The sequence below is a fragment of the Pongo pygmaeus genome, chromosome 3 (genome assembly GCF_028885625.2).
Source record: "Pongo pygmaeus isolate AG05252 chromosome 3, NHGRI_mPonPyg2-v2.0_pri, whole genome shotgun sequence".
NCBI classification, from domain to species: domain Eukaryota; kingdom Metazoa; phylum Chordata; class Mammalia; order Primates; family Hominidae; genus Pongo; species Pongo pygmaeus.
This window is the reverse complement of record NC_072376.2, coordinates 102,181,360-102,195,196: the sequence shown is the minus strand read 5'-3', so window position 1 is coordinate 102,195,196 and position 13,837 is coordinate 102,181,360. Positions and strand designations below refer to the sequence as shown.

At 34.8% G+C, this 13,837-nt stretch overlaps 1 protein-coding gene across 5 annotated transcripts in view; it reads left to right on the top strand.

Annotated features, from left to right (window-relative positions):
• The window catches only part of SNCA (synuclein alpha), a 105,517-nt gene extending 93,014 nt beyond the window's left edge, over positions 1–12,503 (top strand). For all 5 annotated transcript variants that reach the window (XM_063663906.1, XM_054486242.2, XM_054486243.2 and 2 more), the window contains exons 5-6: positions 9,280–9,363; positions 11,898–12,503. In XM_063663906.1, the coding sequence (XP_063519976.1) occupies positions 9,280–9,363; positions 11,898–11,930 (117 nt within the window). In that variant the 3' untranslated portion in view covers positions 11,931–12,503. The remainder of the gene's footprint in view (positions 1–9,279; positions 9,364–11,897) is intronic.
• Positions 12,504–13,837: the final 1,334 nt, after the last annotated feature.

Here is a 13,837-nt window from a genome sequence, read left to right as displayed (position 1 = left end):
TGAGGCAGGAGAATGGCGTGAGCCCAAGAGGCAGAGCTTGCAGTGAGCCGAGATCACGCCACTGCACTCCAGCCTGGGTGACAGAGCGAGACTCTGTCTCAAAAAAAAAAAAAAAAAAAAAAAAAAAAGACCTGCCTCCAAATATCATTGTATTTGCAAACATGAAATGACTCATTGATTCTGAGCTCAGCACAAGAGCAAACCTTTCTCAGCTTGACCCATCTTCAAATTGTTGATGTCTTATTCAGTCACTACCCAAGGGGCTGACCTTCAAGAATCTAATCCCTGAAAGCTTAAAATAGTAAACAAATTTGAATATAGTTTAATATACATAATAAATTTTATTTATAGGTGGATCAGCCCTTAGACATGAAAAGTGAAAATAGTTTATTCCCAGATTTCTCTTTGTGCATTAGTATATTCAACTGAGTCTATCCAAGTAACAGGACAAAAAAAGCTGGCAGTTGTTGCTGTGCTGTGAAGTCTTATTAGGTGAGTCAGCTAATTACATGGCACTACCATAAATACAGCAGGCACTGCACTGCTTGTTAGGCTTGCCAAGGAAAATGAGGATTTAAAGCAGCATACTACCTCTTTGCTATGTAATGACGTTTTCTTCTTAAAAATGATTTTGCACCAATTCCTGATTTATCCACCAATTATTTTTTAATTAATGGTCGAATGTATTTAAACCTGAATTCAGAGATAAAAGCAGTAAATAGCTCCCCCAAATAACCCCAAATATATTTAATATATTAGCTTTACCCTCTCCTCCACTGCCAAACCTTTAAAAACAGTGAAATAAATAGTTTTTATTTCATCTTTTCTCTTTTTCTCTCTCTCTAAGGTGATTGCCAAGACTAAAGAAATAGTTAGAAGGGCAAAAGGCAAGAAAATGAGTAAGATAGTAACAGATTATCCAAAGTAGAGCACGGCCCAGGTGCAGTGGCTCATGCCTGTAATCCCAGCACTTCTGGAGGCTGACACAGGAGGATCACTTGAGTCCAGGAGTTTGAGGCCATCCTGGGCAACATAGTGAAACCTCATCTCTACAAAAAAACATTTTAAATAGCCATGCATGGTGGTGTAAGCCTATAGTCCCAGCTACTTGGGAGGCTGAGGCTGGAGGATCACTTGGGCCCAGGAGTTGGAGACTACAGTGAGCTATGATTGTATCACTGCATTACAGCCTGGGCAATAGGGCAAGACCCTGCCTCTAAACAAAAGATAAACAAAGTAGAGCATAAATGGCTTCTAAATATATGTTATTTATGTGTAAGACTGGGTTCTCTAAAGGTATCATTTAATTAAAATAGATTTGCATTCTCAATCTGTAGGTATGGATTATGTATAATGTATTTACAATATGACTTAGAGCGTTCACCAACGTGACTATTCCCAAGTGATCCAGATGGCTGATGACATAGTAATTTGTACATTTGCTGAGACCTGATCTGAGTAGGTATGTAACGTAACTGAAGGAGAGTAAGTCCATTTGCCGAAAGAAAGCCTAGCATATGACCCAGGAGCCACATCTTCACTCAGCCTTGTTGCTAGGTTTGGCTTAGCATATATAATAGCATAGCATGTATAATTTATGACGAAAAATTATACTTGCACTTTTTAATTAGAACATTCAAAATGATCTCAGAAAGTGGCACCAGAGATCATCAGTGGTCTACTGTACTTTGTATGTGTGTATCTGTATGTATATGTTTGTGTGTGTTCCCACATTCTAAGGCATGTCTTTTACAGGTGAGTAGAAAATGTTGATAGAAAATTATAGATTTTGACAGCTAAAACACAGTAGGTCACTACATTGTTAAAACTTAGAATTTTTTATCTTGTTGTGAAGTCAGGCCAACCAAACCTAAAATATTGCTACATTGAAATAGTGCAAAACATTCAAAATACTATAGTTATAGATTTGGTAGAAGGACTGTACCAGACCTGTCACTCTATACAAGACTTATGCCTTGCCCTTTCACTTACCTGTTCACTTTTATATCTATCTCACTAGATGTAATGCTATAAATTATATTTATAATATATTATAATTTATCATGTATTATAATGTATCAAATATTACAAATTATGTTGCAACTCCCCTTACCTTTTGTCTGCATATTGCCTCAGAAAGAACAGATGGATCCAATGGACTTCAACCACAGGCCCCTAGTGACAAATAAGCTCTTAATGCTGGGCTTGCCACTTTGATGCATTTCTAAAGTTATAGAATATTAAATGAACCAAGTCCCTTGGTCATTTTAATTCTACCTTAGATCTAAGCCATAACTGTACTTTCCCAAATATTAAAATTTGAATTTTAACTTAACCATATATAATTGGAAAAGGAGGTTGGGTTCATTAAGTGTAATTTTATCATGCTTTATTATCCTTTGGGCATTGGATACAGCAGAACATGCCAATTTTTATGGCTTCTCATGTGACAGAATATACTTACTAGGATGCAATTAAATACTCCTTAGAGTATGTAAACAATAAATATAATTATTACATTATTTTTATATTGTTCTTCCTTATACATAATAGTAAGACTTAAAATATAGTGTTATTTCTGAAATATGCATATTGTTTTGCTTTTGATGATTAAATAACATTGTCCAAAGATTTAGATTTTTTGAAATCTTATTTTTTTAACAAAATATCTAGCCTTTCCAAAACAAGACCTCAATGATTCGTTTAAGACCCAGAGTTTTCCTCTCCACACAGATCTCTTAAAAAGGCAGAGGATTTATGACCTCAAGAGAAACCAGAGTATCCAAAGTTTGCTTTAATTCAATTTTTTAAAAATAAAATTCCTTAGCTTTTTTTAAAAATTGAGATTAGTTTGATTTTGAATCAGATGCCCTTTGCTCCCCATCCCAAAATGGCATTATGAGCAGACTAGGAATTGATAATAGAAAATTGAACATATGAAATATATCTTTACCTTGCTTTTTAACAAGATATTCATGTCTATCTCCTTCATTTTTAAGTGTGTCAGTAAAATACATGGTAATTCTCTTAGTGAAATATACTATCTACACTATGTACACACTCCCCTGTCTAAGGTAGAGAAGTATAGAATATTCACATTTTTGAAACGTCTATGCTATTTTTATTTAAATACGAGTTCTGGGCTTGATTTCATTTTGGAACATGGGTGTGTGCTTAAGTTGAACCTTTTTTTCCTCTTAAGTCAAAGTTCTTTTTTAGTTTCTTCTTTTATCTTTTTGGTTACTATCTCTCTCCTTCATCCTAATGGTGTGAGCTGTTGAGTGAAGGTATTAATTCCATTATTTGAGGCTAAGTGACATTGTTCAATAATGCAGCAAAACAATGGTTCTACCCAAAATATCTTCGAATGTAAAAGCAGTGGGGAAAAGAGAAAGTGCGCTTCTGCTGCTTTGAATGTTTAAGGCCGTGAAAGTTGATCACACAAAATTGGGTCATTCTTGTTATACCCAACTAAAACAAGCAAGAAGCCTAGGAGGGAAAGCATTCAAGAAACATCACATTGCTCCAAAAGTGTAATTTTCTACAAGTCCGCATGCTGAAGCTGCCTGTTGTAACCTGGGACCAATTTTTTCTGTAACTGCTGAAAAAACTTGCTGCAGCTCTAGGACTAATTTTGCCCAGCACTGTCACTCACCAATTGAAGCTTACTAGCTCCCCAGAACCTTTCTAGTGCCAATGAACTTTCTCAGAGAGCAGTGTGTATCATTTCTCTTTTTTAGAACACCTCCAACCTCCTCTTTGTTCTTTGGGTATACCAAAGACCAACCAGCCTCGAATTTCAATTTTTCTTCCCACATAAAAGGTTTAATTTAGAAATGTATCTCTACATTTCTAACTTTGACAAAGCATAGATACCAGATAATTGATGAAACCTTGCCATTTTAACGATCACCATGGATTACTTCCCAGTGTCTTCAGACAACCCTCACCATTTGCCAACCTTTGATGGACTTCAAAATGAACATATCTTTTTTTTAAAAAAATTTATTCACACTGACAGCAAGTACATTGGTATACTCTATATTAAATTATACCACAGGGTTTACAAACAATTGGTGATGTTGGGCAGTGGTTTCCAAGGAACATACTTAACAAGACATTCACAAGGCCCTACAAACCTGCATTTTTAACAAGGGCCCTAGATGATTCTAGAAGAGTGTGGCTTGGAAAGCAATTTTTGCCTTTATTATGTGTCATTTTAAATATATTTAAAATTAAAGTTGTAAGTCATGGAATTGAATAAAGATAATTTCCTTACAGAAAGTATTACTAGGTATCTAAATACAATATGGTTCAAAACAGGAAATTAAAAAAGATTATGTAAATTCTGTAGTTGTATTCCTAAAGACAGTAGCTGAAATTTTTTCCTGCTTCTCCTTGTATCACTTCCCTTTTCCTTCACTTTCACTTCCCTGGAATTGTACTTCCCAATAAGGTATTAGCAGTGAAGCTTCGTCTCACGATCTGTTTTATAGAGCGCCTCAGCTGGGATGAGTACGAGCTGATAATCAGTTATATCAGCTATTCAACCCTACAGGTTTATTTAAAAAGAACTTGAATAGGCTTTTTAGGGAGAAAGAGGTCAGTCTCAGTCATTTCTGTTTCCTAATATAGCTTTTAAGTCTTTCCTTATTAGCAATGAGGGCCATTCCATTATAATTTTTTGATAACCATTTTTCTTTCTGTGTGTCAAATGCAGATATAAGATACTGAACTGAGTCTATTTCACTGTTTGTAAAACAATCCCATTTGAAAAAAAAAGTCTACAGATATTCCAGGGATAGGGCCTAGTAGAGAGAGAATAAAAGGTATTTTCTTACTATGTCTCTATATCCTACCCTGTAGGTTCTCTTATTAAGCATACAGGCATATACCAAAATCCAGACTTTTTCTCATTTATTTTATTGCCCTAACATATTCTGGGTTAATATAATATCATAATGAAAATTTGAGAAAAAATTGATTTTTTTCAAAAGTGTTTAACATTTGTTATATTGGTAGATTTTTTTTCTTATTTGTGGTAAAAATAAATAGAAGGTGCATTTCATACCTTCAAGTATGATTACATTTTGAAAACAAGTCATGAATACTCATAAAATGCAAATTTTAATGTTCTTTTTTTGTTACAGCCAAACTATAATTAGGCACAGTTGTAAATTGGAGTTGAAATTTAATATTTCTTTATAGATAACACTTAATGTTTTTAGAGATAGGTTTATGAAACATTAAATATACAGGTATAGGGATAAAATTGTGTCTGATGGTCATATGAAGTGTTTGTTGGTATATTCTCTCTTGGAATAGCTGCCAAATATTTTAGTATGCTTAAAATCTATGAATGTGATAGAGTCAACAAATTTAGATCACATATTTAGAAAAACATAGAGAAATAACTATTGAAATGAGCATACAGCAGTCTTCCTTTATCTACAGGGATATATTCTGAAACCCCCACTTGGACACCTGAAATTGAGGATAGTAGCAAACTCTACATATACTGTTTTCTCCAATGCTTACGTACCTATGAAAAAGTTTAATTTATAAGCTAGACACAGTAAGAGATTAACAACAATAACTAATAACAAAAGAGAACAATTATAATAATATACTGTCATAAAAGTTATGTGGGTATGGTCTTGCTTTCTCTTTCCCTCTCTCTCTCTCTCTCAAAATATCTTAGTATTTTGGGGCTGCGGTTGGTGGTGGGCAACTGAAACCATGGAAAACAAAACCACGGATAAAAGGAGACTACTGTATACACTTTTTAAAACTGATGAAATATTAAACTCATGTTTCTTCTATATCCCACCCATTTCCCCCACCCAAACCTAGATAGATATCTTATTTGATCTGTAAACATTTAATTAATTTGTAAAAGTTAAGAACTTTTTAAAGTAAAACTGCAATATATCATCACACCTAAAGAAATAAACAATAATTCTTAAATATCCAGTCAGTGTTCAAATTTCCCCAACTACCTCATATGTGTTTTCCATTTGCTTATGTCGGGATCCCAATAAGAATGAAATAAAGTTCTTAGGTTGCAATTGGCTAATGCTCTCTCACTTCTACTTTAAGCAGCAGGTTCCCACTAACTTCTTTTTAGTTGCAATTTACTTGTTGAAATTAGACGTATTGTGTCTTGTGTAGTTTTTCACAGTGCAAAATTTGCTGATTGTAGCCGTGCTGTGAACAGTGAACATGTTTTTCACCACCTTATATTTGCTGTAAGTTGTCAGTGATAGTTAAAGGTTAATCAAATTCAAATTCGGATCATGTAGGGCTTTTCTTTTTTTCTCTTTTTCTATGTATTTATTTATTTATTTTGAACGGAGTCGCCAGGCTGGAGTGCAATGGTGTGATCTGGGCTCACTGCAATCTCCACCTCCCGGGTTCAAGTGATTACCTTGCCTCAGTCTCCCGAGTAGCTGGGACTATAGGCGCACCACCACGCCCAGCTAACTTTTTGTATTTTAGTAGAGATGGGGTTTCACCATGTTGGCCAGGATGCTATAGATCTCCTGACCTCACGGATCATGTAGGACTTCAATCGTCGAACAAACGAACCTTTAATAGCAGTTACACCATTAGGATGACCTGATCCAATATCGAGGTCGTAAACCCTATTGTCAATTTGGACTCTAGAATAGGATTGTGCTGTTATCCCTAGTGTAACTTGTTCCCACTTGATGAAGTTATTGGGTCAGTGAACAATAGCCCACTTAAACTAGTACGGTCTTGGTTTAAGATGGTGATGTGTATGTACTTCCATCAGAGGGCACATAATACAGTAAATCCTCACTTAACTTCATCAGTAGTTTCTGGAAACTGTGACTTGAAGCAAAACAACGTATAACAAAACCAGTTTTACCATTGGCTAGTTGATATAAGCAAGAATTAAGTTCCTATGGCAAATTTCTGGACACAAAAACACCATCAAACTCCTAAATAAAGATAAATCACTTCTGACATTAAACATTGAAATTAATGTGAGCTATATATACGTTTAAGAAAGATTAATACAAACAAGTCAAATAACTTACCTAATTATTTCAGTGGAGACCACAGGTGGCTGGAGCCTATCCAGCTCAGGGAGCAATATGGGAACCCACCTCAGACAGGATGCCGTTCCATTACTGCAGGGCGCTCTCGTACACACCCACTCACCCAGGCTGGAAACATGCAGACACCCACACTCACCTAACCTACATATCTGCGTACATCCTTCAAAGTTCAGCCAAATAACATATAAACATATCCAGTAATATCCATCAGTCTTAGTTCCGCCATAACAACTTTTTGATAATCAAACAACAAACAGGGTAGGTCCGCCATATTTAATTGTCTGGTCCATATCAAAATTTTCTAACAAATTATGTTAGAAAATCAAATCTCTGTCAGTTTCAAAATGCAAGGAAAAAAGATTTGCCTTATTTCCCTTATACTTGGATATCCTAACAGTAATCTAAATATTAATGAGAAAGTTAATGATGTCGTTTGCTTCTCCCCGTTGTAAAGAAGGTTTTGCTGTCCTGTTTGATCACTAAGGCTAATTGACACTCAGAAAAAGCATAGGAAACTTCTCAGCATCACAAAAGCTCTGTCATCTAGAGAAGCTAGGACTTGAGCTCAACTCCTGTGATGTGGAAGACCTTGTGCCTAGCCACCCCGCAGCAGAGCCCGTATCTACCAAGAAGTGAAACACTATGAAAACAATATCTTTACTCCACATTTTAAAGTGAGGTAGTTTGGGGTGGTTTATATTTTATTTAATTTATATATTATTTGGATTTTTTTAGTTTATAAAAAGGGCATTGGCAAGGGCAGAATGATCTGTAAGCTTCTCTGCCCACCTACCATAAGCATGATCTTTAGTTTGACCTTTTCTTACTGTCAGCCATTTTCTTATATTTCTGCGTCCCTGTCAGTCACTTCCATGTGAAGACATGGGGAGGCTTTTTTACATCAGACATGTTGTTGAAAATCAGCCGCGTTGGCTGAGGGATTATTTGATCTCTTCCTCCAAGTCCAGTTAGGCTTACATTGCCTCTCTGTTCTTTGAATTTTCAGTTACCTTTATCTTCTTATAATTACTTTGCTGAAATAAATGCAAAGCAACAAAGGGTATTTAGTGAAGAATACCAACAAAGCCATGACCATTTCAGGCTGAGTTTTGTAGTATTCTTTGTCTAGGAAGAGATACCTAGAAAAATTTTCTGACCATGTATTTGATTATTTTCCTTCAATATGTATAGTCTCAGTCTTCAAATTTCAGAAAAGAATTTGTTTCTTCGTTGTCATTTAAAATTAATGTGTTAAATATGTGTGCTTTTACATTATAAGTGGTTATAAAAGTTAAACACTTAGAAAAAAAGTCAAAATAACATACATAACTATCCAACAAAATAACTTTCATATTTTATTGTGTTTTCTTCCCAACTTTTTACCTTTGCATCTGAATTCTGTGTAGGTTGTATCTATAATATAGACAACACTTTATAGCCTGCTAAATATTATACCATGAATAGGTTGTTGTTACATAATTCTCAGGTAATATTAATACATGTCTTTATCATAATCTACTGAGTAGTTGAATGATAATTTTTTTTTAAGACAAGGTCTCGTTCTGTCACCCAGGCTGGAATGCAGTGGCATGCACATAGCTCACTGTAGCCTCTACCTCCCAGGCTCAAGTGATCCTCCTGCCTCAGCCTCCCAAGTGGCTGGGACTGTAGGCATGTGACACCATGCCCAGCTATTTATTTGTATTTTTAGTAGAGATGGGGTTTCATTGTGTTGCCCAGGCTGGTCTTGAACTCCTGGACTCAAATGATCCACCTGCCTCGGCCTCCTAAAGTGCTGAAATCACAGGAGTGAACCACCGCACCCAGCAATAATTTTTTAACTCTTCATTATTCATTGAACATTTAGTTAACAGTTCTAACAATTTTGTTTCCTGCTGTCATTGATCTTGTGAAAAATATCTTTGGACTATATCTGTGGATTATTTCCTAAATAGTGAATTACTTGAGCAAAAAGTTTACATACTTTGAGGGTTGATAACCCATGTTGCCACAATGTTTCCCCGAAGGCATTGTGGAGTTTAGAATGCCAGTAGTAATATTAAGGTGTGCGATTTTCAACATCCCTGGCCAACATCCCTATATGTAAGATTTTTCCAAAACATGGTTCTGATTTTTAAAAATGAAAAATGCTACTTCATCATGTTCTTTTTGTGATTCTTACTTTAAATATTAGAATGAAGAAGGAGCCCCACAGGAAGGAATTCTGGAAGATATGCCTGTGGATCCTGACAATGAGGCTTATGAAATGCCTTCTGAGGTAGGAGTCCAAGCTGAATCTTTCTAACAGACAGTACCAAAAACCTGTCATTGTCACATTTCTCTTTCATTAGTGCTTAGTGAGAATCATTTGCTCTCTACATGCTCATTACGTGGACAACTTGCAAGTTAAGAATGGTTTTTACATTTTTAAAGGGTCCTTAAAAAAAAAAGAGGAGGAGGAAGATGAAGAAGAGGAAGAAAGGATGTAACAGAAATCATATGTAGTCCACATAGCTTAAAATACTTACTACTTGACCCTTTACAGGAAAAGTTTACTAACCCCTGCATTAGAGAATATATTTTTAGAAACTTTACATTCTAAAATAAATTTCTAAATGGAAAGTTAGGGAAATCAATGGAATGTCAAAGGAAGGTAATTATTTTTTGCCATACATGTCCAATGGGATGACTGCATAGTAAAATAAAAGTTACCCACACAAGTTACAGAATGAAAAGATAAATGCATGATTTGCAACAATTGATATATTCCAGTTTAACGTTTTAAACAACACAATTTGATTGTTAATTTTATTTTGATTGAAAATAAAAGTATCTTTAATAAAAAATGTATCAAAAGGGAAATTAGAAAATACTGTTAGATGAATAAAACTGGCCCAAGAAGAAATAGTAAATCTGAATAGATTTGTAACACAATGAATAAATTAAATTAGTAATAATAAAAAAAAAAAACCTACCTGCAAAGAAAATCCCAGGCTGAGATGGCATCACTGGTAAATTCTACCAAACATTTAAAGAGGAATTAATACTAATTAGTTAACACCAATTAATATTTCTGACAAAACACAGAAGAGGAGACATTTCCCAACTAATTCTGTGAGACCAATATTACCCTGATAATCAAAACCAAATGAAGGCATCACAAGAAAAGAAACTATATAATGGTTCCATTAAAAATTGAGTTTAAGTATGTTGTAGTTTGGTTATGTATTATTCCTCATGGCATTATTAAAAGGCATGTTGAGGATGGGCACAGCAGTTCACACCTGTAATCCCGCACTTTGTGAGCCAAAGTGGCCAGGTTACTTGAGGCCAGGAGTTCGAGACCAGTCTGGCCAACATGGTGAAACCCCATCTCTACTAAAAATACAAAAATTAACCGGGCATGGTGGTACACGCCTATAATTCCAGCTACTTGGGAGGCTGAGGCACGAGAGTCACTTGAACCCAGGAGGCAGAGGTTGCAGTGAGCTGAGATGGCACCCCTGCACTCCAATCTTGGCAACAGAGCAAGACTGTCTCACACACACACAAAAGGCATATTGATAATAATTCAACTTATAGAAATTGAGATTAAATTGTTTGTTTGCCTAATAAGAATTTCCAATATTTTGGGGTCTTTTATGCAAGACACAGTACTAAACACTATAGAAAACTATAGAGTAATTGACATTACCAGGACATAAGAAGTTTACAGTCTGGTAGGTTTGATGAAAAAAATAGAAATTCATTCATTCATTCATTTCTTCATTATGATTCCTTTAACAAACATTATTGATTGTCTTCAATGTACCAGGCATCACAGCAGCAAAAATATATAAGATATATTAAAAAGTATAACATTTTAAAGGATCTGTTTCAATCAATCAGGAGAAGTTTTACTGAGGAGATAATGTTGATCTGGGTGGGAAAAGGTAAGAGATATGGTAGGTCAAAACAAACAGAGGATGTTCTGGCACAAGGGAATATCAGAAGCAAAGGCATGTATGTCTGAGAATGCAAATGGCTATGTCTGAGAACAGTGAATAATTACGACTCAAGCTTAGGAACAAGGAAAATGGTGATAGATTGAACTTGCAGCTATGGGTCAAAGACAAGTTATAGAGTATTAGGACAATCTTGTCATTTCAGTTTGTATTCTATTCAGAAAACAACTTGAGTTATTGAAGTTATGCTTATTTGTTTTTAAGCAGAATCCTGATATTATTAGAGTTGCTCTTCAGGAGGAATAATCTGACCCCTTTAATTAAATCCATTAATATTTGTATAGTGGATGCTATCCAGATACTGTGTGGAGAGCTTGAGGTTTGAAATACAAGTAATAATTGAAGCCATAGATGAAGATGAAATTTTCAACTTGAAGAGTGAAAGCAGGGAAAATGTACCTTGCCTTCAAACGTCTTAATTTCCTTCTGAGAATTAGAGCATCTTAGTCTGGAAAAGGCTTTATAGACCGCTTGATTTTGTTCTCACATTTTACAGGTGAAGAAACTGAGAACCAGATAGTCCAACTTATTTGTCCTACGAAACTAGGTATATGATCATTAAATGGCACATCCGGGTTAGAACCTAGATATTTTAACTCTGACTACTACCGTAATTCACTTCTATATTGGACAAGAAAGACACAACTATTAAAAATAAGATAATGTTTGCTGCAGAATATTTGCGAAAACATTGATTGTAAATTTTACTGTAAGTGGGGAGCCATTTCCTATCTCATTGGCTGTCAGTGCTGATGCGTGATTGAAACTTATTTTAACAGTGTGTGCTTTTTGATTTTTCTAATATTAGGAAGGGTATCAAGACTACGAACCTGAAGCCTAAGAAATATCTTTGCTCCCAGTTTCATGAGATCTGCTGACAGACGTTCCATCCTGTACAAGTGGTCAGTTCCAATGTGCCCAGTCATGACATTTCTCAAAGTTTTTACAGTGTATCTTGAAGTCTTCCATCAGCAATGATTGAAGTATCTGTACCTGCCCCCACTCAGCATTTCGGTGCTTCCCTTTCACTGAAGTGAATACATGGTAGCAGGGTCTTTGTGTGCTGTGGATTTTGTGGCTTCAATCTATGATGTTAAAACAAATTAAAAACACCTAAGTGACTACCACTTATTTCTAAATCCTCACTATTTTTTTGTTGCTGTTGTTCAGAAGTTGTTAGTGATTTGCTATCATATATTATAAGATTTTTAGGTGTCTTTTAATGATACTGTCTAAGAATAATGATGTATTGTGAAATTTGTTAATATATATAATACTTAAAAATATGTGAGCATGAAACTATGCACCTATAAATACTAAATATGAAATTTTACCATTTTGTGATGTGTTTTATTAACTGGTGTTTGTATATAAATGGTGAAAATTAAAATAAAATGTTATCTCATTGCAAAAATATTTTATTTTTATCCCATCTCACTTTAATAATAAAAATCATGCTTATAAGCAACATGAATTAAGAACTGACACAATGGACATAAATATAAAGTTATTAATAGCCATTTGAAGAAGGAGGAATTTTAGAAGAGGTAGAGAAAATGGAACATTAACCCTACACTCGGAATTCCCTGAAGCAACACTGCCAGAAGTGTGTTTTGGTATGTACTGGTTCCTTAAGTGGCTGTGATTAAAAACAAAAAAAAAGTGGGTTCCAGGGAACTAAGCTGTGTAAAAGATGATTTTGACTACATCCTCCTTAGAGAACCATAAGACACATTAGCACATATTAGCACATTCAAGGCTCTGAGAGAATGTGGTTAACTTTGTTTAACTCAGCATTCCCCACTTTTCTTTTTTTTAAATCATCAGAAATTTTCTCTCTCTCTCTCTCTTTTTCTCTCGCTCTCTTTTTTTCCAGGAAATGCCTTTAAACATCATTGGAACTACCAGAGTCACCTTAAAGGAGATCAGTTCTCTAGACTGATAAAAATTTCCTGGTCTCCTTTAAATGTTGCCAAATATATGAATTCTAGGATTTTTCCTTGGGAAAGGTTTTTCTCTTTCAGGGAAGATCTATTAACTCCCCATGGGTGCTGAAAATAAACTTGATGGTGAGAAACTCTATATAAATTAATTTAAAAATTATTTGGTTTCTCTTTTTAATTATTCTGGGGCATAGTCATTTCTAAAAGTCACTAGTAGAAAGCATAATTTCAAGACAGAATATTCTAGACATGCTAGCAGTTTATATGTATTCATGAGTAATGTGATATATATTGGGCACTGGTGAGGAAGGAAGGAGGAATGAGGAACTATAAGGATGGTTACCATAGAAACTTCCTTTTTTACCTAATTGAAAAGAGACTACTACAGAGTGCTAAGCTGCATGTGTCATCTTACACTAGAGAGAAATGGTAAGTTTCTTGTTTTATTTAAGTTATGTTTAAGCAAGGAAAGGATTTGTTATTGAACAGTATATTTCAGGAAGGTTAGAAAATGGCGGTTAGGATATATTTTAAATCTACCTAAAGCAGCATATTTTAAAAATTTAAAAGTATTGGTATTAAATTAAGAAATAAGAGAACAGAACTAGACTGATAGCAGTGACCTAGAACAATTTGAGATTAGGAAAGTTGTGACCATGAATTTAAGGATTTATGTGGATACAAATTCTCCTTTAAAGTGTTTCTTCCCTTAATATTTATCTGACAGTTATTTATGAGCAGTGAATTATTTTATATATCTCAATAGTTTATTTGGGACCAAGCACTTAAACAAAAAGTTCTATAA